At 44.9% G+C, this 25,558-nt stretch overlaps 1 protein-coding gene across 4 annotated transcripts in view; it reads left to right on the forward strand.

Moving 5' to 3' along the window:
* The window catches only part of MAPKAP1 (MAPK associated protein 1), a 181,779-nt gene that overhangs the window by 155,318 nt on the left and 903 nt on the right, over nt 1-25,558 (forward strand). For 2 of the 4 annotated variants that reach the window (XM_033137517.1, XM_033137516.1), the window contains one exon: nt 19,455-19,552. In XM_033137517.1, coding sequence (XP_032993408.1) covers nt 19,455-19,552 — 98 coding nt within the window. Of the gene's footprint in view, nt 1-1,403; nt 1,526-13,828; nt 13,956-19,454; nt 19,555-25,558 lie in introns of those variants that run through there. The other 2 variants (XM_033137518.1, XM_033137519.1) reach the window with 2 other exon arrangements.

A 25,558-nucleotide genomic window follows, 5' to 3' on the forward strand; every position in this document is an offset into this window, starting at 1 on the left:
GTGCCCCAATGGCAGCCATTTTGTGTTATGTCTCTCCGCCCCTCTCTCTCTCACACACACAGCAGCCATTTTGCAACTGGTGCCTATAGCACTTCCTCAAAATTCCAGTGTGCCCACTAGCTCAAAAAGTTAAGTAACCCGTGGTTTAGGAAAAAATTATCACTAAATGGGGAGAGAATAGAGGTCTATGGTATCATGCGTAGGGCAGAGAAAGTGGACCAATAAATTATCTCCCCATCAATAATATGAAATAGATCGAGGTCTCATCCAATGCAACAGGATGGGCTTTTATGCCTTCTTTCTTAATTAGATAGATCCTAGATCCAACAGGGAGAAAGTACTTCTTCACAGAATACTGTACAGAATTGCACTATGGAATTCACTCCTATAAGATGGGACCACACAGTCTCAGATTTAGACGGCTTTTTAAAAAGCAGTGGGTGGCCTGACTGGAAACATTTGACTGGCTTGGAGCTGGGAGCTGGGATGCTGGACTAGGTGGACCTTTGCATCTCCTTCAGCAGGGCTCTTTCCACTTTTTTATGGAGCACCTGTGCCCCTGGAATAGAAGCTTAAGAGATAAATACAAATACAACTTTGTGTGAAATGTGCATGACCAAGCAGTTATTTTCTCATGATTTGATTTGATTATTATTGGGGGAAGTGGGATAACCACACACATAAAACACACACCCACAGGATTTGAACATGTGATTTTTTTTTTTTTTGTTATAGTTCACAGTTTAAATAGTTATTTTGACATACATTTTTCATTTTGACATGCATTATACTTTTTTCCCTTCTTTAGATTGTAAGCCTATGGGTAGAGACTGTCTTCTTTTGACTGTACATCTTTGTAGGAACCTTTTTGGCTGAAGAGCAGGGTACAAATGCCCTAAATAAACAAAACGAAAATTAATAGTTACTGGGAATTGCTCCCTAAGTGAAGCTGCAATCCATAAATAATGAGAGAAAGTGATTGAGTCGGTATCCAGAGGCCCCCTCCTCCACACTCCCAAGCATTACAGTGCACAGACCCCTAAATTCCACTTTCCTGGTTTCCTGTGTCTGTAGCTCTCAGGGAACGGGAGTGAAGCTTGCTGCTATTTGACTCCCACCCAGGTTGTCTTCCTGAATCAATCCCTACAATCTTGAGTTTCTTTTTTAAGCAACAACCAGCTCACCCCCCACAATCAAACTTTTGTGCAACATAACTATTCAGGGTCTAGCCAATCCTGCATCATTGGGGTCCAGGACCCGGTCCCTAGCTAGACCACTTTGGCTCATTCGCCTTTTTGTAATGTCAGAAGGATCTCTGGGGACCTTTGAGCTGCATATGGAGGTTGCACATGGCTTGAAAGGAACTTTGGTCTTAACTGCACTGTACATCGTTCCCCACACAGATGGGAAAAGAGCGTCCTTTTCAAACTCCTGGAGGAATTTAAGTCAAGAATCCTTGCCCAGAAGAATAGCACCTTGAGTTGAGGAAAGATGCATTTTGCGCCTTAGGAAATTCAGCCTGGAGGTGAATCCATTCAGTTTTAATTTCTCTTTGGGTACACCTCAAAATATATTTATGCTTTCGTTCAACACTGATCTATAACTGCACATGATTTATGTATATTGTCATCAGATCTTGTTTGATAGCACTGTAGTTTGTAAAATTTTGTATACCGGTAACTTTTAAAAAATTAACTACAAGTAATTTAACAAAAATAGATATTTATGGCTTTAAAATAATAAAAAATTAAAAACTTTTTGCATGAAGAAAGGATGAGTTCAGTGATGGAGCACGTGCTTACCATGTGGAACACCCCTGGTTTAATCCCCGGGATGTCCAGGGCAAAACTGCTGTCAGAAATCCTGGGGAGCCTCTGCCAGTCAGTGTAGACAATATTGACTTTGATGGTGTGATGATTTGCTTCAGTATAAGGCAACTTACTGTATTGTGTTCCTGGAAAGAGTTGTAACTCAGTAGATTACCAGATCCTCTGTTTTCCATGCTGAAGGTCCCAGGTCCAATCCCCAGCTTCTCCAGTGGGTCTGGGAGTGCCCTTTCCCTGAAATCGTGGAGAGCTGCTGCCAGTCAGTGTAGACACTGCTGAACTAGGTGGACCCAATTGTCTGACCCATTGGAAGTCATTGGTTTGCTGACATTCCGTGGCATTGTCTCATCATGCATTGCAGGAGGTTCACAGCAAAACAGGTTCTTTGTCACCCATTCTGGGGCTTTTTCTTCAATGAGTCCCTTTTGAACCTTTAAAGAGGGAAGTAACACTTATAATACTTATTTGGGTGGATGAAGGAATGATGCTTTCTTCATAGCCCCAGGTTTGCCTGTGATCCTATCAGCAACGTGATATATGTTTGTTGCAGAGTTTACATCAAAAATTATTCCTGGGGCTTCCTTGAAATGAATTATGGCAGAGGGAGCGAGGCTGAGGGGGAGATAACGGTTTTTGAGTTCTGCAATATATTTTGTTTCCATGTTTTTATCTCTTGTAACACAACCATCCTCCATCTACTCTTTCCGAGGTGCACTGGAACGTGTCACAAACGGATGGTCCTGCACTTCCACTGTACAAAGACGCCTTTGCTCTTTTGTTAAAAAGAGACTCCCTCTCCAAAGGCGTCAACTTGTGATTTCAATAACATAAACCTCTTTCCTCTACCCTGATCACCAGAGAAATACCCTTCAGAAACGAATCTTAAATGTGGGTGTCTGTGGACATAGGGCTGTATCCAGCACTCATTCCTACTCAGAGTAGAACCCCTCCCCAGAATCACACACTTCTTGGGATCCCAATTGCACGTCCCCATCTGTCCAGGGTGTTCCCCTTGGTCTTCCATCTCCAAGCTTCTCCTGATCCAGTCAGCCCTCCATCAGATCTCCATGGGACCCAGGACAGGATTGTTGCCTGCTGGAATAATTTGGCAGCTTGAAGATGGCCTGATGCACAGGGCTGTGTCAGAGTCGTTTCTGCTCCTAATTGGCCTTTGAGAATATTTCTGCCTCTTATGCTAGGCTGGCTCAAGGTTCTGAATCTTTATTTGCCATATAAATCCGGCTGCTTGAACTCAAACACTGGGAGAGGTGCTTGTAAAACCCCAAGCCCATTAGAATCTTGCAAAACACCATATCTATAAAGTGCTTGTTTAAATCAACTGCCATCTGATTATCACAAAAGATTTTGCAGGTTTTGAATCTTGAGGGGAAGCGTCCTGTCGTTAACGAGGAAGATTTAAGTCTTAATAAAGGAGCTACCATTTTTATTGCCAAAAAAGAGCCCTGTATCTCAATTAAGCGTACATAATATAAAGTCTAAAGGAAGCAACGTAATAAGCTTAATACAATTATGTCCTTTGGCAATAGTGTAATTTAAAGGAAATCTGATTCTCTTAATGTCTCTTTACATTGTTTGAGAAGACGACAGGTCGGGAGTCAGTTCCTCAAGCCATTGCCAGCTCCACAAAATAACTCTTGTGGGTGGAACATGACCAATGAAGGCTGTGTGGATGTTAACTTAAGAACATCAGAAGTTCCTTGGTGGATCAGCCCAGTGGTCCATCCAGTCCATAATCTTGTTCTTGCAGTGACCAATCAGAGGCCTCTGAGAAATCCACAAACAGGCCCTGAATCCCACAGCACCCTTCCTCCCTGTGATGTTCAGCAGTTGGTATATAGAGGGATACTGCCTCCGACTGTGAAGGGAGAACATAGTCCTTGTGGCTTATAGCCATGTTGTGCTGCTGAAAAATTGAGGCAACCAGATTTGCACAGTTTCTGCAGGGCAGCCATTTTGACCAAGTGTTCAAATGAGTGGCTTGTTTTGTTGACTCATTCATGAGAGTTTGGCCTCCAGATATGTTTCCTTTCAAACCTGGAGCACCACAAGAGCCTTACTGCATTGAGCCAAGCATCCAGCCAGAATGGGGGGCAGAGCCTCCAGGTGCTATTGGGCTACAACTCCCAGGGATGGGCGCCCTCCTCTATCATTCAGCTGCAGCAGAGGTAGAGACAGGAGAGCAAGGCCCTCTCCCATTGGCTAAGCTGAGAGACCAGCTACCATTTGGCCCCTCCTCAAGCTGTTTCCATTCAAGCTGGGAATCATAGAAGCCAACTCCCAGGGGCCAAGGTCCCTTCGCTCCCCCCCCCCATAAAATTTTTGAGGGGGCTGCCCCCCAAAGTTGATGGGCATTATCATTCAAATGGGGTGTGATGGGGTGGGGCTTACCTGGACCCCCCCCCCAGTATTTTATTCAAGTTGGCACCCCTGCTGAGAATTCTCAGAACAACTATGTTACTTTAAGGATTAACGCTCAAGATTGTTTCCCTCAATACCTCATTCCTCCACATCCCTTTTTTGTGTGTGTCCTATCTCTGAGATTGCAGACAATTAGTATTTTTCTGGAGTGACACACTTGCATACCAAAACTTTAGATTTGTACATTTAAAATGGATTAAAGCCCTCGACTTTTGCATCTTAGCGCAAAAATACCAGACTTTTTTGTAGTTTTAGAAAATGTGGGGTGAATGGGAAGACATGTAAACATCCTGCAAGCAAATCAGGATGAATGCTCAATAAAGACTGGGTGTAATCTAACCTCTGTATAAGCTTTATGCAAACAAAACAGGATGAAGGCTCCATAAACAGGTTATCTGGAAGGGCTGCAAGCCTGCAGGCAGGGATTGTCTATTTATCTTCTGTACAGCACTTACAACATTTTAGGAACTTGAGAATGATACACAATAATGATCATTCTTCTGCATTAGCTTCTCCCAGCCTTCTAACATGTGGCAACCACACGGTAGTGCCACCCACCAACCTCAGAAGCCAGTGGTGTGGTTGCCAAGCATTGAGCTCGGTGGCAAGAGCATTAAAAACCCAATCCATGTCAACCATTTTCCTCCCCATTGTTTTACTAAATTCACTTATTAGGAGCATAGGAAACTTCTTTCTACTGAGTCATACCCATTGATCCATCTAGCCAAGCACTGTCTAAGCTGACTAACAGCAGCTCTCCAGAGTTTCAGGCAGCAAGTCTTTCTCAGCCCAACCTGGAGATGCCAGGGCTGGAACCTGAGACCGTCCCCATGGAAAGCAAATGCTCTGCTGTTGCTGTTCACTTGAAAAGAACTTCGGCCCTTCTGGTTCTGAATACAGGGGCCGAATTAAACAGTCCAAGTACTGCATTGTACTGTGTCATACCCATTGATCCATCTAGTTCTGCATTGGCACTGATTGGCGGCTTGCCTGGGTTTCAAGCAGGGAACCCCTTCCAGCTCTACTTGGAGATGCCTTTGGGGACCGAACATGGGACCTTCTGCATACAATGCTCTGCCACTGAGCTACGGCCCCATCCCCATTAATAGAATAATTTCTATCTAAATGGAATTTCGTCATCCTCTGGCAGCAATACTTTCCGTTCTCCCCAGCAGCCCTACTCCACACACCCACACCTCTCTGTGGGCCCCACACATGTACACTGGTGGCTCCCAAGTTGTAATTTAATTGCCTGGATTGTGGCTCACGGTTTTAAGATTCCCTTTCGATTCCTGTTCCATTGTTGTGCTGGGGCTTAACAGAATGTTAACCTGGTAATAGGCGCAGGGGCCTTCCCATTATGTGTCTTGCTATCGAGCGGTTCTGCATGGCTAGTTAAGGAAGATGGCGAGAAGATTAATGAAAGCTGCCTAATGCAGCAGAGGGCTGGTAGGTACCTCCGCACAATCCTTCCAGCTAGGGCATATTAGAGCTGAACCAGAGCGCAGCTTTCTCCTATGCTGCCACCCCCCCTCCTCCCTTTTCCTTTATCCCGCAACCTTTGAACCCTCCTCACTGTCGAGAGCTGCCAAGAGGGCCGACGTTTTGATTGATGTTGCTACACGAGTCAGTCCTTTTTCCCGTCGAATTTGGCATCTCCACGAAAATAGCTTTCTCCAGCACAATCCGGGCTGGCTTGTAAGTGATAGCCAAATTAACAGGCCCCCAAATGCTGTTGTTTTGTTTTAGCCTTTGTTTTTGAGATGCGGTAAGCATTTGCCGCCAAAGGTATCTTCGTTTCCTGGGTCGAACACATTGGGCGTATCATCACCCTTGTGAGTTCACAAATGGGGTTATGTTAGGACACAGATCCAGAAATCAACAGGATGTTTTGTTTGCTGAGCGCATCTGTTTATTTATTTAAGTTTTCACTGGTCCTGAAAGCACTGCACTGACTTGCCAGTGAGCTACTGGGCCCAATTCAAGGTTTTAGTCCTAGAATATGAAGCTTAAATGGTTTGGAACCAAAGGACCTAAAAGAGCACCTTCCCCAACATTTTGAACCCTGAGGTCAGCAGTTAAGGCCATGTTGGTTGTGTCACCACAAGGGGCTGCCCATGTGATGTTGGCCTGTAACAAGCCTTCTCAGTGGTGGGTCCCCATTTGTGGAATGCCCCCCACCCCTGAGGTTTGTCTGCTTCTCTCATTATCAGCTTTCAGGAAGATTTTAAAAAACATTCCTGTTTGTCCAGGCTTTTGAAAAATGCTGCTCCTGGCAACCATTAAATCATTGGCTTAGAGAATGTGATTGCTTTCAATTGTTTTTAAAATGTTTTTAATTGTTTCTAGAATGCTTTTTAATGAAATTGATGTATTCGCCCTGGGCTCCTTTGGGAGGAAGCACAGAGTAGAAAAATGGATAAATTCTCATCATCGCAGCCACTGCCTGAGTCTTGAGATCCATGTCTGAGGTCCTAATCAGAATTCTGCCGTTGTCAGCACCAGAGACAGGACCTTTTCTCCTGTAACACACAATCTCCACCAGATGTTTTGAATCGCCATCAGGCCTAGCCAGCATGGGCATGGTAGTCAAAAACATCTGGAAGGCACCAGCTTGAAGGAGCCTGATTCAGAGCATAGTTGGTCCCATGAGACATCCATCTGGCCCCCTCTCTGCTCACCTTTCATCAGGTACCTAAGACTTGATGTCTGTGTCAACGGGGCCGTTTTAGACTTCCTTAAATGCTTTATGTTCCTGATTAGGATGGTTGGGTTCTTAGATTACATTTTAATGGTGCCATTTTGCATTTATTGCTTTTGTTGTGTCTTTATTGGATTTCCATTCAGCCACCTTTGAGTATCAGTGATAGGAAGCTTTGCTACATTTGCATCCCTAAGAACAGAAGCATTTTCAACATTTGTTGAAAGCTTCCTTTTGCTTTCAAATTTGCTTTCAAAGCTTCTCAAATTAAGTCTGTTTCATTCCAGCACTTTTTAATTCTTGTTTAAATAGCATTAATTTTAAGTTCTGTTTCTGTACTCTGTTAGGGTTTTCCTCTGAACATAGTGCAGTTTATAAATTCAGAAATAAAAATCAGTAAATAAGCAAATGGGGTTCCCAAGTGGTCTCCCATCCAGAAACTGACCAGACCTGGGCCTGCTTAATTTCAGCAAGGTGGTTGCTCATGTCCCTCTTGGACATGGCTCGGTGTTTAGTGTCAGGCTAGAAGTGGGGAGACCCAGATTCAAATCCCTGCTCAGCCATAAAGTTCACCAAGTAGCATTACACCAGTTGTGATCTGTCTCAGCCTAACCCACCTTGTAGGCTTGTTGTGAGGATAAAACGGGGAAGTTGTGTGTGCCGCCGTTATGTCTTTCTAAGGAGGCTAGGATTGCAGTGTCAAGGTCTCAGTGATGCTTTTTTATAACTCGAACCTGAAGGAGGTTGACAAAATTAGAAGTAATTGGCTCTGGCACCATCTGCCGTTGGGCTCCCCTCCTTCCACCCCAATAGCCTTGATGGGGACCAACCACAGCAGAAGAGCGATCAGTGCATGGTCATAGACACAGCATGGCAGCTATTGTGTGGTTCCTGATGATCTGGATAAAACCGAAGATAGTTACTGAAAATGGGGTCAGGAAAGCACATTCTGTGTCTCGACAGTACGCTACTTCCATGTGGAATGCCAGCCACACACACTGGTGGTTCTAGAGGTGTATAGATATGAACTGTGGCTATTGAATGGTGGTGTGGAGATGTTCAGAAGCCCTCTCTTCCTTCAGGCACTTCTGGGCCAGAACCAGACTCTGAAATTGCACTGGCATGGAGGCTGCAAAATTAATTCCCAAGAGGCTCTTTCATGTCTTCCTTTGATTCGCCCCTTCCTCTGTTTAAAATGCTTTCTCCCTCTAGACCCAGGGAAAGGCCTGCTTCCACCACTGACTACTCTTGAGAGCAGTGCCAACACTAGCATGGTGGATGATGTGTGCAGGCAAAGATGGGAAGGGCTGCAGCTCAGTGGCAGAGCATCTGCTTTGCATGCAGAAGGTCCAGCGTTCATTCCCAGCATCTCCAGGTAGGGCTGGGAGTGCCTCCTGCCTGAAAGCCAGGTGTGCCACTGCCAGTCAGTGTAGATAGTGCTGAGCTAGATGGACCCAGTTGTCTGACCCAGTAGAAGGCAGCTTCCTACGTGTGCTGATATCCCTTGACATGGTGCCATCATGTGCTGCAGGAGCTTCACAACAAAATTCTCATCTCTCGTCCCCCATTCCAGGGCTTTTCTTTGATGAGCCCCTTTTAAAGACCTGCTGTCAGTAAGTGTAAACAGTACTGAGCTAGTTGGATTAAGGACCCGATTCAGTATGAAGTAGCTTTCTCTATTTCTAAAGATGGGCTTTCCCCCATTGCTTTTGAGCTGGGAGTTCTAACATATAGCAGCCTGCTCCAAGCGGGTGTGTCTGTCTCCTTCTCACACACCCCAATAGGACCCCAGCTTATTAGACACATCCATTCAGCAATGACCTGTGTGTGTGTGTGTACACACACACACACAGAGTGCTCCAGAGCACCATCAGGAAGAGACCATTCATTGCCTCATCCTCTTTAACAAATATGTTTGTAGCCCTATTAAAAGGGGGGCTTCATCTATCCTGTCAAAGGCAGCCTGCTGGGTCTTTCTCCCGCTCTTTCTTCCTCCCCCCTCCCCAGTTTAATTACACTATCCAATTAAAACTCCTTTGCTGCATTTGGATTCGCTTCTCCTTGGGCTTGAGTGGATATGACATTTACAAGGCTCGGCTCTCAAGCAGACAATGGCGTGATTGATGAGGTGCAGACGTGGCAAAGGAGCCCGATTGCAACTGTGGAAAGGCTGCTTAGTGCAATTTGATTTATTTATCATCTCTTCCAAAACAAGGGGGCGGGGGGGGGGCTTCTTGTAGAGAGTAAGCTTAAAAGGGATGAGAACCAATGGTGCTTGGGCACTTGAGGACTGTGCCTCCACACCTCCAACTCAAAAAGCGTCTCGTTTTAGACGTCAGGAGTGGCAGAGGCAGGATCCAGCCTCCTTGTTTGAGGGCACTATTTGCCATCTGGATGCGAGAAGTCTTGAGTTCTGATCTCATACCACTAGATGAAAAGCAGGCATGCTTTTTTTTGTCTCAGGTTGACTGCTGACTTAGGTCACATCCATACCATGCATGTAAAGCACTCTTATACCTCTTTAAAGGTCTGGAGAATCCTGAGAGCTGCAATTTGTTAAGGGTGCTGAGAATTCTACACCTGTGAGTTCAGCACCCTTAACAAACTACAGATCCCATGATTCTTTGGGGGGAAGCCATGACTGTTAAAGTGGTATAAGAGTGCTTTAAATTTATTGGTGTGGAAGTGGTCTTCGAAGGCTTTCAGGGGTGGGGTGAATTAGGATGAACAACAGCTATTAAAATCACAGAATTTAGCTGTTAATGAGCCAAATACTGAGTGGTATCTGTGTAAAAAGCTGAATGCCAAAGCACAACAAAAATATCAACTTTTTTGGAGTACAGATCACCTCAATCGTAATTCATCCCAATCTCAAAAGTAATTTAAAATAAGGGAGGGTTAGCTGACTTAATGTCCTGAGGACTAACCTTCAGGACTATTATGTGGTGTTTGGGCATGATGGAGCTTCCTCACTTTAAGTCACTCATCCTGTCCGAAAACTTCTCACAGTTTCTTCTTTCTCACAAATGCATATAGCTGAAAGGCAATGAAGGTTTAGGATCAGTTTTTCTTCTCCTAGATAGGATACTTTCTGAGGTTGACAAGCCCATCTGCCCCTCATTTCCCTCTGCAGCACAAGCAGTAACCACCTTCTTGATTGTTGGACCCACTCAACTGCTCAATCCTCTGGAGCCTGTCATCGCATGCCAGGGGCGTCTCACACACCAAAGGTTTGCTACCCATTTCCCAGGGTGTTGCTGCTGTCGCATGCTGACTGCTAGGAGCCACAGGCAAGAGCTGAGTGCAGGGTGGGGACCAAAGGAAGACAAACTACTCCAGACTGCTAGTGCTTGCTAGTAGTACATGTGAAAATGATCCAGGGGTCTTTATAGACCACAAGTTTAACATGAGTCAACAGTGTGATGCATCAGCAAAAAGAAAAAAAGATAATATTCTAGGCTGCATCAAAAGAAGTAAAGTGTCCAGATCAAGGGAAGTAATAGTACCACTTTATTCTGCCTTGGTCAGACCCCACTTGGAATACTGTGTCCAATTCTGGGCACCACAATTTTAAATGGATATTGACAAGCTGGAACTTGTGCAGAGGGAGTGACCAAGATGATCAAGAGTCTGGAAACCAAGTCTTATGAGGAGCCATTGAGGGAGTTGGGTATATTTGGCCTGGATAAGAGGAGACTGAGAGGAAATAGGATAGGCATCTTCAAATATCTAAAGGGCTGTCACATGGAAGATGGAGCAACCTTGTTGTCTCCTGCTGTGGAGGGTAGGACCCAAATTGAGTTACAAGAAAGAAGATTCCAACTAAATATCAGGAAGAGCTGTCAGTGGAACGGCTCACTCAGAAGGTAGTGGATTCTTCTTCCTTGGAGGTTTCTAAGCAGAGGTTGGACAGCCATCTCTCATGTACGCTTTAGTTGAGATTTCTGCGTTGCAGGGGTTTGGACTAGATGACTCTCGGGATCCCTTCCAACTCTACAATTGTATGATTCTATTATTATTATTATTATTATTATTATTATTATTATTATTATTATTATTATTATTCATAATAGTTCTTGTTAAAACTGACTCCCCATAAAGTCACATCCTTTTATAAAGTCATGATATCCTGTGGGTGTTGAATTCCACTTTGAATCATGTGGGATTTTGTGAAGAACCCTCCTCCTCTCAGGGCTGAACCTCCTGCCAATCCTTTTCACCACGTAAGGGCCACAGCTCAGTGACAAAGCATCTGCCTTGCATGCAGAAGGTCCCAGGTTTAATCCCCAGCATCTCAGGGGATGTTCCCCAGGTAGAACATTCCTATCTTTCCCATCCAAGGCAGCAAGGTACCCATATCTGCCATATTAGGACTGAATGAGTTTGAAAGGACAGTGGGGACTGCCTTATACAGAGTCAAACCAATGATGCATCTGCCAGTGGCTCTGCAGAGTTTTGAACAAGAGTCATTCCCAGCCCCACCTGGAGATGTTGGGATTGAACCTACAACCTTCTGTGTGCAAATCCTATGATTGACCACTGAGCTACTGTCCATTCTCAAAAGAAAAGAGAGGAGCATACAAGAAATGTCTTATACAGAGTCAGACCATTGGTTTGTCTAGTTCAGTATCGTCTTCTGTGCTGATTGGTAGGAGTCTTTCCCGACCCAACCTAAAGATGTCGGAGATCATACCTGGGACCTTCTGCATGCAAAGCAGGTGCTCTACCACTGAGCTATGGGCCCTTCCCCTTAGTATATATTGCTTCCTGTGGCTAGCACTACACCCTTGCTGTTGGCAGTCCCCATAATCTCATTGTTACACACAGGGAGCAAAAAATAAATAAATTGAAATCCACATCGATCTCTGTATTACCCACGGTGACATTCTATTGGAAGGTGGCTCCAGAGCCGTATATCACGTTCTCTAAGCACTCCTGGAAATGGAAATCAATTTGCCCCTCGCAACCCAGAAACTCGCATCTGTCCCAACTAGCAGCAGAGCAAAGTGCCGCTTTGATCGTTTTGCTGAACAAATATTTCACGCCGTTAACAGTGTACAATTTGGGCATGGAGGGACATAAAACCCTCACCTGAGTCTCCCTGGCTTTTTGTTTCCTAAATCACTTTTGGGGGCATATAAATCTGAAGCACAGCCTGTCTCCTCCCTTTTTTCAAAGCAAGGGGGATATTTTGATAAGCCGTGAGTTTGGGGGTAGGGGGCGGGGTTACAACAATATAATTTTGACAATGATCAGAACTAATAATGATCTTCCAGTTTTCTAGTCCACAATTTAACTGAAGTAGGAAGCATTCACTGAAATTAACGTTCAGAAAATTTAACACCTTCCCCAAAAAGAAAACATCAATGCCATCTAATTGGACAGGGAGAGTGCCCATAGGTTCAAAATAAGATGACCGTAGTTACTGTGAAGGATCCCAGACCATGCATAGCTGTGTGTATCTCCATGCTTTACAACAGTGGTGGGAAACCTCAGGCCTAGGGGCCAACTCCAGCCCCCGCCCAATCCTTTCTATTAGGCCCTCAGGACTATGCTGGCCCCACACACCCTCTGCAGCCACAGCTACCTGTCCCCCCCAGTCCTATTTCACGGGAATTTATCCTTGAACTCAGATAATGCCTTCTGCTTGTCCGGGCAGAGGATATAGAAATAATTTCTGTACAAAGGTAGGGTTTATATTGATCACTCTGCCCATTTTTGCCTTTAGCCCTGCTTGCCATGTGGCCCCCAGAGGGGAATGTGGCCCTCAGGCTGAAAAGGTTTCCCTATCCCAGCTTTGCAGTGACTGCAGCAACTATCTCAAGTAATATGTAGCATGTGCAGGTTGGAGATTCCTAATCTTACTGTATCTCCCAGCCCACTGAAAGTTTTTATACCATTTTGGAAAGCAAAGATCCTGGCTGTGGAATATAGTTCTCTCTTACTACAAAAGGTTGTGTGTGTGCATGTGCGCTCTCTCTCTCTCGCGCACACACACACACACACACACAGTAAGATGCATCTTCCATGATGGATTGAAACCCCTGCCTCCTGTTACTCTCCCCGCCATAAGCATTATTGACATCTCTGACTCTGTAATGGCCCCCGAAAAGGGCTGACTCTTTAAAAAGCTAAAATAAGAATTTGAAATAAAGTTCTGCGTTCTGCTTCTGTCAGCTGTGAAATACCAGAGCGGAAGAGACGAGATAAATCACCAGATTTAAAAGCGAGAGAGGCCGGCAGTGAGAGGCCTTGCAGGGGCTCTGTGCTAAACAGTAAGCCTATAATGCAAAGGGTCAGCAACTGTCAGCCCCCTGAGCCAAATCAGGCCCGTGGATCAGCGCCACCCCACCACCCCTTCCTCCTTGACCTCTGCAGCACTCAGAACTGCCCTAGTGGCAAAACTAGTTTGCATCTCTTTAAATAAAAGGGGGAAATGCCAGAGCCTGTGAAGTGGGTGTGAGCCTTGTTGTTCAGCCCAGAATGTGATCTTCCCAGGCCTGTTGCTGCTGTTCCTTGGTAAGCACTATGTCTCTCAAACCCTGTATTTTTTGTGCCACCTCTTCCTCCTGGGAGGCGAGTCTTAATTATTCCCACCACACAGATGGAGAGCCAGACTGCCTTCCGCGGGGAGCCCTAGGGTTCTTCAGAAGCTCCTCGGGAGTTTCTTGACAGGAGGGTCAAGAATGACAGACAGGCGTTCCTTCAGCGACAGCTTGGCTGATATTTCCCCCCGTAACATGCAAGGGAGTGTGGAGCAACGGGTTCCTGCAGCACCCCTCACAGGCCATGGGCTGAACTTAATAGGCATGATGCTAAATATGGCCCTTGGTGGTGGTTGCTTTGTCATCCTTAATAACAGCCGCAATGGGTGATGCTTCCTCACTGCGGTTTTCCACCCAGAACGAACGAAAGGAAGAGGGAAGAAAGGAAGGATGGAGGAGGCACAACAAGCAACGTGTTTTGCATCACATCTAGTTTGACCCTGAGTATGTACTATTAGAGTTTGTTTGTTTGTTTGTTTGTTTCAGCTTCTACCAAATGGGTTCCCTCCATCTGTTTAAAGCTACAAGTTTTATTAGCTGCAGTCCATATAATTTGGGGGTGGGAGGTGGCATCCAAATGGTAACGGCTACAGGAAGAGCTTATTATCAGGCCAGTGGCCCATCTAGTCCAGCATCCTGTTCTCACAGTGGCCAACCAGGTGTCCTAATAGGGAGCCCTCAAGCACAACAGCAACTCTCCCCTCCTGTGGTTTCCAGCAACTTGCATTCAGAAGCATTACTGCCTTAGACAGCGCAGGGAGACAGTGGATGAAGTATGGATGTAGATGGGCTTATTACCTTTGAACCTAGGTTGCAGGTGCCTTCCCTTCACTCTGGCATCCTCTGGGTGGATCTGGCACCCAATTTTCCCCTTCCCCTTGACACCTTGCAAGGTTGGGGAAGATGTCATTTGAGCTCTCTCTTCATTTTGGAGGTGGGGAGGCAGTTCTAAATGAGCCAAAGAGAGCAGACCAGCCATTAGGGAGGGAGGTATTTGCCAATTACAGCTTTCCTCCCTTTCTCATTTTATTTTTCCAGTCAGTTTGCCATGTTTCTGCATCAGCTTGTGAATTTTGTTTGGATGAAAAGGTTTTCATGGAAAAATTGTTAGCATTTTAGTACACGTATCTATATTCAGTTTTGCAGATTTGGTTTCATTTTGCATTTTGGTATGCCATTTTTCCTAATGTAATGTTTTTTTCTATGTTATTTACACTAATATACACATTTTACACCTAATTTGTTTGTTTGTTTGTTTGTTGGATTTTATGGGCATTTAAATTAATATTTTAGTTTGTTCTCTGTGAGCTGCCTAGATGCTTTCTGTCAAGTAAACAGTATATAAATTCTCTTAGATGAAAAAGAAAAAACTGTATGCACTTTCTGGGGTTGGAGGAACCACACAGCAAAATTTGAAGAAGTGCAGGTTTCAAGGGATAGCAGTGTTTCAGTTTTTAGATTGTTTTGGGAAGTGCCAGTTAGGAACATAGGAAGCTGCTTTATATGGAGTCAAACCATTGGCCCATCTAGCTCAGTATTCTCTACACTGATTGGCAGGTGCTTTCCAGGGTGCCAAATACAGTTTTTCTTGCATCAAGGAGCAACAGAAATAACCACACACCTATAGACTCCCAGTTTAGAAATGTGTGCCCCTTCTCATGCAATGTGATTGCTCTTTTGCTTCTGTGATTTAAAGTTTGGTTTTGGATCGTCCACCAGGTTTTTTTTTCCAGTGGAGAATTCATAATTCCTGATTAGCATGCAATAATAGTGTTTAATTAATGTGTTGTGATGAAATACGAAGGTCTCCAGTTTGCTGGCCATATATCAGTTTATTTGGGGAGATCTGGAGAATTAAGCTGCTGTAAATAAGGTTTCAAATCCGCTCCCCTCCGGGAAAAGTGGATAAATCTCCATTAAAATGATGCTGTTATTTTTGTAGATGAGTTAAAGTTGGACCTTTGGACTGAACACATTAAAATGAAAATGGAGAGAATGACCTCTAATACATTAAATCTTAATTGCCAATGCATGAATTTTCATATGAATGAAGGGCACCCAGTATCCTGTGTAGGGCCTGACTGTGGAACATCTATGTAAGGTGTAACCAGAGCAGCCATGTAGGGAACAGAGCAAAGCATACTTAGAGATCACCCAGCAACACAGATGGAGAACCTTTTTTCAGGGAAGGGCCATGGTAGCTTGGTGGTAGAGCATCTGCTTTGCACACAGAAGGCCCCAAGTTCAATCCTTGGCATTCCCTTGTAGAGCTGGGAGCAGGGGCGTAGCTAGGTAAATTGGTACCCGGGGGGCAAAAAAATAATTGTCACCCCTCCCCCTCGGCATGGGAAGGTCAGGTGGTACCCGGTGCGGAAAATTTCTTGTCGACCCCCCCCCCCATTGACCACCACCCCCGTCGCATAAATGGTTTTACGTTATTTCATATTTTCTTACAAAGGAATAATAACAAGTAATAATAAAAAATCCTTTTATTTATATCCCGCCCTCCCCGGCCAAAGTCGGGCTCATGGTGGCTAACACCAGATACATAACATTGGTATAAAATCAAACAATAGTCAAATTACCTCCTAAAAACCTCTCAAAGTCTAATTAGATGGCTTTCCACAGGGTTAGGGTTGGGAACAGTAAGTGTTCTCTGAACTGAAATTTCAGCCTTCATGACATAGGAAAACAGCCTAGTGAACAGCTATTTTGGTGTAGGAGGGTCAAGATATTAACCGATATGCATGAAATTTCATATATAGCTATATAATCCCTAGTATAGTAAGATAAGACCTTCAGAGCAGGCATTTTAAAAAAAATTATTAAAAAAATCCTTGCTAATTTGTCACCCCCTCCATTATGGAACCCGGGGCGGCCTGTCCCCTCGCCCCCCCCCCTTGCTACGCCCCTGGCTGGGAGAGACTTCTGCCTGAATCCCTGAAGAGCCATTGACAGTGCATGTAAACAATACTGAGCTAGATGGACCAATAGTCTGTACAAGGCAGTTTCTTATATCTTCGGTGCTCACCAAAATAGCAGAGCATAAACTTCTCACTGCACACTCTATCTGTCACTGCTTCTTGAGGAGTCCACCAGCTACCTGGCACAGTGTTTCCAAACTTAAAATAATCACATTTTGAGGGTTTAGTATTACTGCCGGCATACCCCTTATTGGGCAAAGATTAGTTTGGGGTAGCTTTAGTAATACTATTTTATCCACACGTCCAGAATCTCCCAGACATATCCAGGATTCATCTGTCAAAAACAGCGTCCCAAAATTTTCGGAAATTGGTAAAAAAAAAAAAGTCCAGTAAAAATGGCAACCCACGTCGGAAGTGTTGATTCTTTGCCGAATTTCCTTTAAAAAAATAGCTCGGAAACTTCAACAACTTTACAGAAGAAAGCTCAACAACTTTTGTGTCTGGATTTTCACTTTTTGAAATATGGCAACTCTAATTTTATCTATGAATGGATAGGTAGATACTGTAGTTGCATACACACACACACATACACACACACACACACACACACACACACACATTCTCCATGTACCCTTTTAAACCTTTTTGTTTTGTTTTGTTTATCTCCATGGGTATGTGTACCACTTTGGGAAACACTGTCTGAGAATATTAAAGCAAACTTCCTTTACCTAGAAACTCCCTAGAGTCTGATCCTCAGCATATTCATTTGGATCTTCCTTTTGGTGGGGGCAGGCAGAGTTCGTAGCCAAACTTAAGCTAGCACAGAACACATCTAGCTTTATTTCATGCAGTATTATATTTGAACTAGATATTGCTGGCTTTTATTACAGTGTTTTTGTAGTCCACTTGGGAGTGAGGTGGACGGTGTTAGAAACCGATGTGAAACCTAGATTAACAACTTAATGTCCTACATAAAACATCATGTAAAATAACCCAGTATTACTGTGATTGGGTTCCTGGGTGGAGAGGGCAGGCTCTGTAGAGAGACTCCCCTAAAGAAGTGTGCTGAGTTGATGGCAGAGGTGACATTTCCTGGTTCATAGATTGGGTATCTTAGCCCCGAAGACGGACCAGCTGCTGCTGCGGGGGTGGGGCACTGCTTGTGCCAGAATCACTGAAACCACTCCCCCCCCCCATTTTTGGAAGGCAAAGCCATAAGATTAGCTACCTGAAGTGCTTGAATCAAGGAAGAATCATTGAGAAGCAGCTGAATGGCTAACACTGATGGGACTTGTAGTCCAACTCCTCTGGAGGGCATGGGCATAGCCGGGGGGCAGGGAGGGGCTGCTGCCCCCATCAATAAAAATACATAGCTAACTGAGATTCTCTACCCCCCCCAAAAAAAATGGCCTACCCCCCTCCCAACAAAAGTCCTGGTTGCACCCATCTTGGAGCTCACCTGGTCAGGGAAGGCTGTTTTCAGGGCCTGATGCAGCCAGAGTAATAATACACTTTGAAGTTTGATTTCCTCATTGGGGCATGGCTAAAGGAGGAAGGGGATGGATAGGGTGCCCTCCATGATTCCCTCCCCCTTTTCAAACAACATTGCCATTCAGAGCACTTGTCTGATTGAGAACTGGGATGGGTGGGAGTAAACATGTTGCAGAAGCCGTATTTTTCCCTGTTAAGTATTGCAGTGCTGCTTTATTGAACCTTTATACATAAGAAGAGCCCTGCAGGAACAGGCCCATGGCCCGTCTAGTCCAGCATCCTGTTCTCACAGGGGCCAACTAGAGGCCTGTGGGAAACCCACAAGCAGCACCTTCTCCACCTGCAATTTCCAGCAACTGATATTCAGAAGAAATAGCACCTCCAAGCATCATAGCTAGTAGCCTTTGATGGCAGCTGAGCTTATATATCAAGGTGCTGCTTTTGTTTTGTTGCAGCTTCAATCATTCCTTAGTAAAACAACCTTTTGCTTTTGTTTTACTTTTAAGTCCACCACCTCTCCTCCCCAGGCAATGGCAATTATACATTGGGAACAATTTGCAATATCCTTTTTCTCCCTAACTAGGGTGCTTAAGCAGGAATCCAGTCCAGGGACCGGCTGGCACCCAACTAGCCATGTGGCAGATATTTGCATTTTTTCCTCAGGAGGGGAAACAACGGGGGTGGGGGGAGAGAGAAGAGGGGGAGGGAGTGAACTTTCCTTGATAGGAGTTCAGCCTCTCTGGTGAGCCACCCCTCGCCTTAAATTGAAATGACATGGGAAGGCTGTCAGGCTCCCTCCCGCCGTCTGTTCTGCCGATGGTATGCTAAGATCGCCATCTGTGTGCTCTTCCCTCTCCACTTCCTGTCATGCCCACGAGCTTTTGCTGAAAGTTTTCAGAGCAATCATTCCCAAACTGTCTGCTGCTGGGGAGCACGCAAAGTGTGCCTCAGGAGAGAAGGGCCAGTTTTCTCGAGAGAAGAAAATGAATTAAATAGCGAAAGGCTCCCAATCCAATCCAAAGAAGATTCTGCTTCCTGAGTCACTACATGAGTCCCAAGCCTCACCTCCTTCCAGTCAGCCTCCACCAGGTGTCAGAAACACATAAGATGCAGTGGGATCAGTTGATCATGTTCAGCGCAAAGGTGTAGCAGAATTATATGCCTTGCAAAGGAGGCTCCCTGCTGCCTCTCTGTGCAACTTCTCTTGACTTGCCTTCGACCCAAGAACACAAGGATTCAGACAGAGATACAATGGGTAGACTCCTCAGAAAGCAGCTACTTCTTATTCTTCTGAGCAGTTCAGGGCACAAACCAGCCAAAATGATGTCCTGTTTAAGTTTCTTCCATTTCAGTGATGAGTGAAACATCTTTTTCATTGTGTCCCCAATTTTAATTCAAGGGAGGTGGCGATGGGGAATAGGTTAAACACTTATTTTGTTTTATTTATTCCAGAATGGACTTTTGTGAACACTGCATTTTGTCACGTCAATCCTTTCTCTTTTCTTTCTCTCTTCAATTGCTTTAACAGGCCATGCAATATTTAAACTCGCATATCTAAGCAATCACGACTACAAACATCTCTACTTTGAGTCTGATGCTGCTACTGTCAACGAGATTGTGCTGAAGGTACGTGGCTTCCAAAGAATTAGTTGTTGGGGTGGGAGGTTTCATTTTCTGGGAGGTTCCAGTTTGCTACGACCTGGGTGAATAAATACTTGCAAGAAGCAACCTCAACAAACAGGCAAGCATCTGGTTCTCAGTACCACACTTACACACAACCTTCCTTTTCTTGCTTCTGAGAATCCAAGCATTGCTCTCACTTTTGCTGTGTTGAAAGCTGGAAACGTGCTTGTTTTGTAAGTGAAGCAATAGGAAGGTCAAAGACTCACTTTGTTGACTTATGTGCCAAGAGCCATGGTTTTGCACTCAGGCTGCGAAGTCATGGAGTACTCTTAGTCTAGCACTGGGGAGTTTCAGCCATCATGTGCCACAAGACAAGGGTAGGTCTACTATGGAAAGATACTTAATGAACATCTTACTCAAAGGAGCACACACAAGCAAGTCAAGGTACAGGCTACAATGGAAAGCATAAATATACCCAGAGGGTTTAGCCAGCTTGGTTTGAAGAAAGCACTCTCGCTCTCTCTCTCGCTCTCTCTTTCGTTCTCTGACCTTAAATACAAATCATTTTGAGGCCAAGAACTTGCGAAGCTCCTTTACTGAAACCTGGTTCCTGTAAGAGCCTGTACCCGCATGCAAAAGCCTCCGAAAGGCTTTAGCATCTAGCTGTAGAAAGCATCATCCAGCCCCCTCTTGCCCCACTCTACAAGCTGCTGTCACAGTCTGAATGGTTGGTCAGAAGCTTTTTCCTTTCCCCAAAATCAAGGTAGGGATAAGGCTCCAAATGGGCACCCTAGTAGTCCAGTGTGTTTGATAGCTACTGCAAGCACTTGGGAACTTCATTATATAGGCTATTGATTAAACTACACCTGGTTCTTTCAAAAGAAAATGTGGGGGAAGGGGTGAGCAGCTGGCACACTTGGACCAGAAACAGGTGGCCCCTGCTACCTGACAAGTTGGCATGGGCCCAATATTTATCTGATACACTCTACTGTGTATTCAGACTTTATGTCACAGGGTCAGGCATGATCTTGACCTTGGAGGAAGCAACCAAAAGTGGATTCAGCATGGACCTGGTGGCTGATCCTCCCATTTCATTGGAGACAAGTTTCCCCTCCTTCCTCTGCTATCACATTCTTTTAGCTTCAGCCAAGCTCCCAAACACCCACGACCCAAGCAGACGTCCACCTTGCATACGGGTGGCCTTGGCTAAGCGATGGCCCTTTTGAAGGATTTAACAAATGGGAGTGTTCTTTGAGCATAGTGTGGAATATTTAAGCATGCATCCCACTGCACTCGTTCCTGGGCTTTATTGCCGCTGTTCGTCTTACTCAAAAGATTTCAGGAGCATTCCATTAAAAGCACAAGTCTGCTCTTGACATCTGAAAAAACTTTTGGGTACAGGTTTTCTGATTCTAGCTCCTGGATTGTAAGTGAACGAGTTTCATTCCCCCCCCCCTTTACAGAGACCCTTTCGCAGGTCTCCAATCCCTGGCACAGTGTTTTCCATTCAGCCTTTTGTTTGTTTGTTTGTTTTGAAGGGAAATCTTTCTCCCTTTTTTATTGCTATGGTTTACTTTCTTTTCTTTAATTTAAGGAAATACAGCTTGCCTGCACACCCTGGCTGATTTACTTTCTGAAACGAAGGCACTTAATGCTGTTGGAAGGTTAAACGGAACTTGCTGCCATCTATTATTTTTATGGCAATTTAAAATTTTCTAGTGATAAGCTTTATGTGCCATTTCCAGTCCTTAACGTTTCCCCCCGCCATGTAAAGCTTATGGCAGTGTTCAGTAACTGACATATGCTAAGCAATCTTGGTTCTCGCCCACCACCCAAGCAAAAAGAAAGAGCTCAGTGCAAACTCCGATCTCCAGGCACCCAGTTTCCCTCCTTTGTCCTTGCCTTCACCATTCACATTTTTACAGGCATCCCTAGGAGAGTTTTTGGCATTGCTTTTTTGGAACTCTAAAAATATTGGTAGGTTTGGAGGAAGAGAGGTGGGAGATCATGGAGGGTGTAAAGCTATCGGTGTTTACTAGCTATGATGGCTATGTTCCCCCTCCACCGGTGGAGGCCGTATGATTCTGGATATCAGTTGCTAGGAATCGCAAGTGGGGAGAGCACTTCTGCAGTCAAGTTCTGCTTGCAAGTTTCCCATAAGGACACCTGGTTAACTACTGTGGGGACAGGTTGCTGGACTAGATGGGTCTTTAGCCTGACCCAGCTAAACCCTTTAACTACTGTTGTCCTTCCTTGATTTTTGAGTATTTAAAAAAAAGAGTTAAGATCAATGGCAACTGCATACAACCATAATTGGGTATGGATTTGATAACCCCAGTTTTTGTGTGAAGGTAGAGGGATGATTTTGGTCCTCAAGGCTATCAGCTGTCCTCAGAATTTATTTTGTTATTGTTGTTATTGCTGTTGTTGTTTATTGAATTTTTCTACTGCCCTTCATCCGAGGAACACGGGGAGGTGTACTGTACAAAAACACAAAAATGCATCACATAGTTACAAGCAGAAACAATACCCGCCCCACCCACATAGTTCAAAAGGCCATAAATTATTTAATTAGCCAAAGCCATGGGGAAAGAGAAATGTTTTTGCCTGGCACCTAAATATATGTAATGAAGGTGCCTGGTGAGCTTCCCTGGGGAGAGCATTCCACAAACAGGGAGTCACTGCAGAAAAGGCCCGTTCTTGTGTTGCCACCCTCCAGGCCTCTTGCAGAAGAGGCACATGAAGAATGGCCTCAGATGATCACAGGATCTGTATCAGTTCATATGGGGAGAGGCAGTCCTTGAGGTATTGTGACCGTGAGCCATTTAAGGCTTTATAGTTCAAAACCAGCACTTTGAATGGGGCCTAGAAACTAAATTGGCATCCAGTGCAGATGGGCCAGGATCAGTGTGATATGCTCAAGCCGATTCACTCCAGTGAGCAACTGGCCATTGAATTCTTCACCAGCTGAAATTTCCAAAACAAAATAAAAAAAGTGCTGCTGTGCCCAGGTCTTGCTTGTGGGCTTCTTATACACATCTGACTGCCCCCTGTGATGGACCACAAGATGGACCACTGGCCTCTTACTATGTCCTTAGATTCTTTTACAGGTAGGTAGCCGTGTTGGTCTGCCATAGTCAAAACAAAACAAAATAATAATAATAAAAATTCCTTCCAGTAGCACCTTAGAGACCAACTAAGTTTGTTCTTGGTATGAGCTTTCGTGTGCATGCACACTTCTTCAGATATGAAAGCTCATACCAAGAACAAACTTAGTTGGTCTCTAAGGTGCTACTGGAAGGATTTTTGTTTGTTTGTTTGTTTGTTTTGACTATGGCAGACCAACACGGCTACCTACCTGTAACTGAAATTTCCAAACCATCTTCGGAGGCAGCCCCACGTATAACATGTTGCAGTAATCTAACAGAAGCATACTAATTAGCAAGTAATTAAGAGCACAGGAAGTTGCCCTACCTAAGAGTCAGGCCATTTCCTATGCAGCTTAGAACTGTCTACCCTAACTGGCAGCAGCTCTCTGGGGCTTCAGACAAGGATCTCCTGGTCTTTCTTGGAGATGCTGGGCATTGAACCTAGGAGCTTCTGCATGCAAAGCAGATGTTCTGCCACTGAGCTACACCCCTTCCCCCAAAGACTGCTTGAGCCTTGCCTACTTCCAGTCATCCTTCCTTAAGAGGGATGGGTAATATGGCCATTTCTCTACAGAGTCAGGCATGATTAAGTTGTTCATACATTCCCATTGCTAAGGCACAGTAGAACTGACTGCCCTGGGTAGAAGCTGCCTGTTGTGTCTCTGTCTGAGTCACTGCTCTGAGCTTGTCTCCTTCCAGTGCATATCCAAGGGATTGACTTACACAGCAGCACAGCAGAACAGATTCTTCTGAGAATGAATCAACTTTATACCTTATGGTTTATCACTTTCTCCCCCCCGCCCTCCCCTTTTCTAATCCAGAGAGGGGAAATGAACTTTGTCAGTAAGATGTTTGGGGTCACAGAGATAGCATTGAGTTTAATGGTATAATTGTAAGAGTGTCAAACTGGGACCCAGGAGACACAGGTTCAAATCCTCACTCAGCCACGAAGCCTGCTAAGTCACCTTGGGCCAATTGGGCTTTCTCTCGTCTTGGTCACCTCGCAGGGTTGCTGTAAGGGGAGGAGAAGGGGAGGAAGAGCCATACATACTGTACCGTGCTTCATGGCAAAATGGTGAAATAAAATGTGAAATATGCTAAATTAAAATCAAATGAAATTACTTTCTGGTTGGCAGGCAACTCATCCAAGTGAGCTAAGTCACATGCAATATACACAAAGTGCAACCTGGGTCGTGGTGATGGTTTTGTTTGGGGTTGGTTGGTTCATGAATTCTCTGATTAATCCATTTATTTCTGTAGAGGAAGGGATGGAGCTTGGCAATTAGATCCTTTGCATGATCAAGAAATAAAAGACCTGAGACTCTACTTACCACAAAACCTCCATACATACATATACATGGGCATATAGATATATAGCTATTTAGATATATTCTTCCAATCCACCCCTAGCCCCCACAGCTTCATCTGCAACAGAAGAGAAACACCCTGCGGTGCATAAAATTGGGTGAGATTTCATGCCACAGCATATTAACCAGCTAATGGCGGAGCAAAGGGCGTTTTTATCTTTTGATTTTTGCATTAACCTTCCATTAAAATTATCTAAGTGATTATCGCCCAAGCACTGGGAGATAATAAATTTTAAGGAAGAGCTGGCTTGCTAAATATCATTTAAAAATGCCTCTATCAAGTAACATGTGCCAAAACATCCTGGGCACATAAAAAACAACCAAGACTACAAACTTCGTAAGGAAAGAAGTGGCCTGGTAGAAGTCCTTTTATTGCAGGCTGTTTAATGGCTCATGCTCAGTACAGCAGCACCTTGCTAAGGAATGTGCCCAAGCCATTTCTACTCAGAGGAGACCCATTGAAATAAATGCACCTAAATTAGCTATGTCCGCCAATTTCAGTGAGTATTCTGATTAGGACTTACACTGGATACAACCCTGAGTAACAGTGTTTATCAGTCAAAGAGTGATCAGTGCCAGTTTTCTAGATAGAAACATAGGTAGCTGCCTTATACCAAGTCAGGCCATTGGTCCATCTAGCTCACTATTGTCCACACTGACTGGCAGGGATTCTCTGGGATTTAGGGCACTCTCTGCCTGTGGATTCCAGGAACTGAACCTGGGACTTTGGCATGTAAAGCAAATGCTCTGCCACTGAGCTCTGTGCCTTTCCCCCTCTTAACAGTTAACATTAGGGAAAGAAGCCTGTAAACAAGAATTGTCTCTCTAAGCTGGCCCTGTAGGGGACAGAATGCTATAATCAACTAGGTTGCTGGTTTTGGATTGAGATGGGGTGGATGGGAGAAGGATGCTGAACAGCCTTCAACAGCCTGCTGCCCTCCAGGTGTTTTTGACTACAGCTCTTATTAGCTCCAGCCAATACTTGGCTTCTGTTTTTTTGTGGGATGAGCAAATGTCAAAAGCCAAAAGGGGTAAGTGGGTGAGGTTTTTTAAGAGCTGAAATGTGTGTTAAGACTCTGCTCAGGGGCGTCTTGCCCATAGAGGCAAGTGGCGCGGGGCGCCAGGGCACCAAATTCACGCCAAGTTCTGGAGGGTGCCTGGGAAGAGGCAGGGGCTGGATGCGGCACCTCCCGGCATAAGCTCACTGCCCTCGCCCACCGCGCTGAAGTAGCGCCTCACCCGGAGCCTCCACCTCTTCCCCGCCAGAGGAGCCGCTCTCCAGCCGCTGCCCGCCTCCTCCAGCCTGGCAAAGCTGCCGGCAGCACTGTAAAAAGGTGAAACGAGGGTGGGGGGGGGCAGAGGGATCTTTGAACCACAGCGCCGGATATACTTAAGATGGCCCTGACTCTGCTGCTTGAAACAACTCTCAGTCAGGGTTGGCATTTTCTTATAGCAAGCCACAAGCATGCAAAAAACCATGAGATTAAATATAT

This window comes from Lacerta agilis, chromosome Z (assembly GCF_009819535.1).
Source record: "Lacerta agilis isolate rLacAgi1 chromosome Z, rLacAgi1.pri, whole genome shotgun sequence".
NCBI classification, from domain to species: Eukaryota; Metazoa; Chordata; class Lepidosauria; order Squamata; family Lacertidae; genus Lacerta; species Lacerta agilis.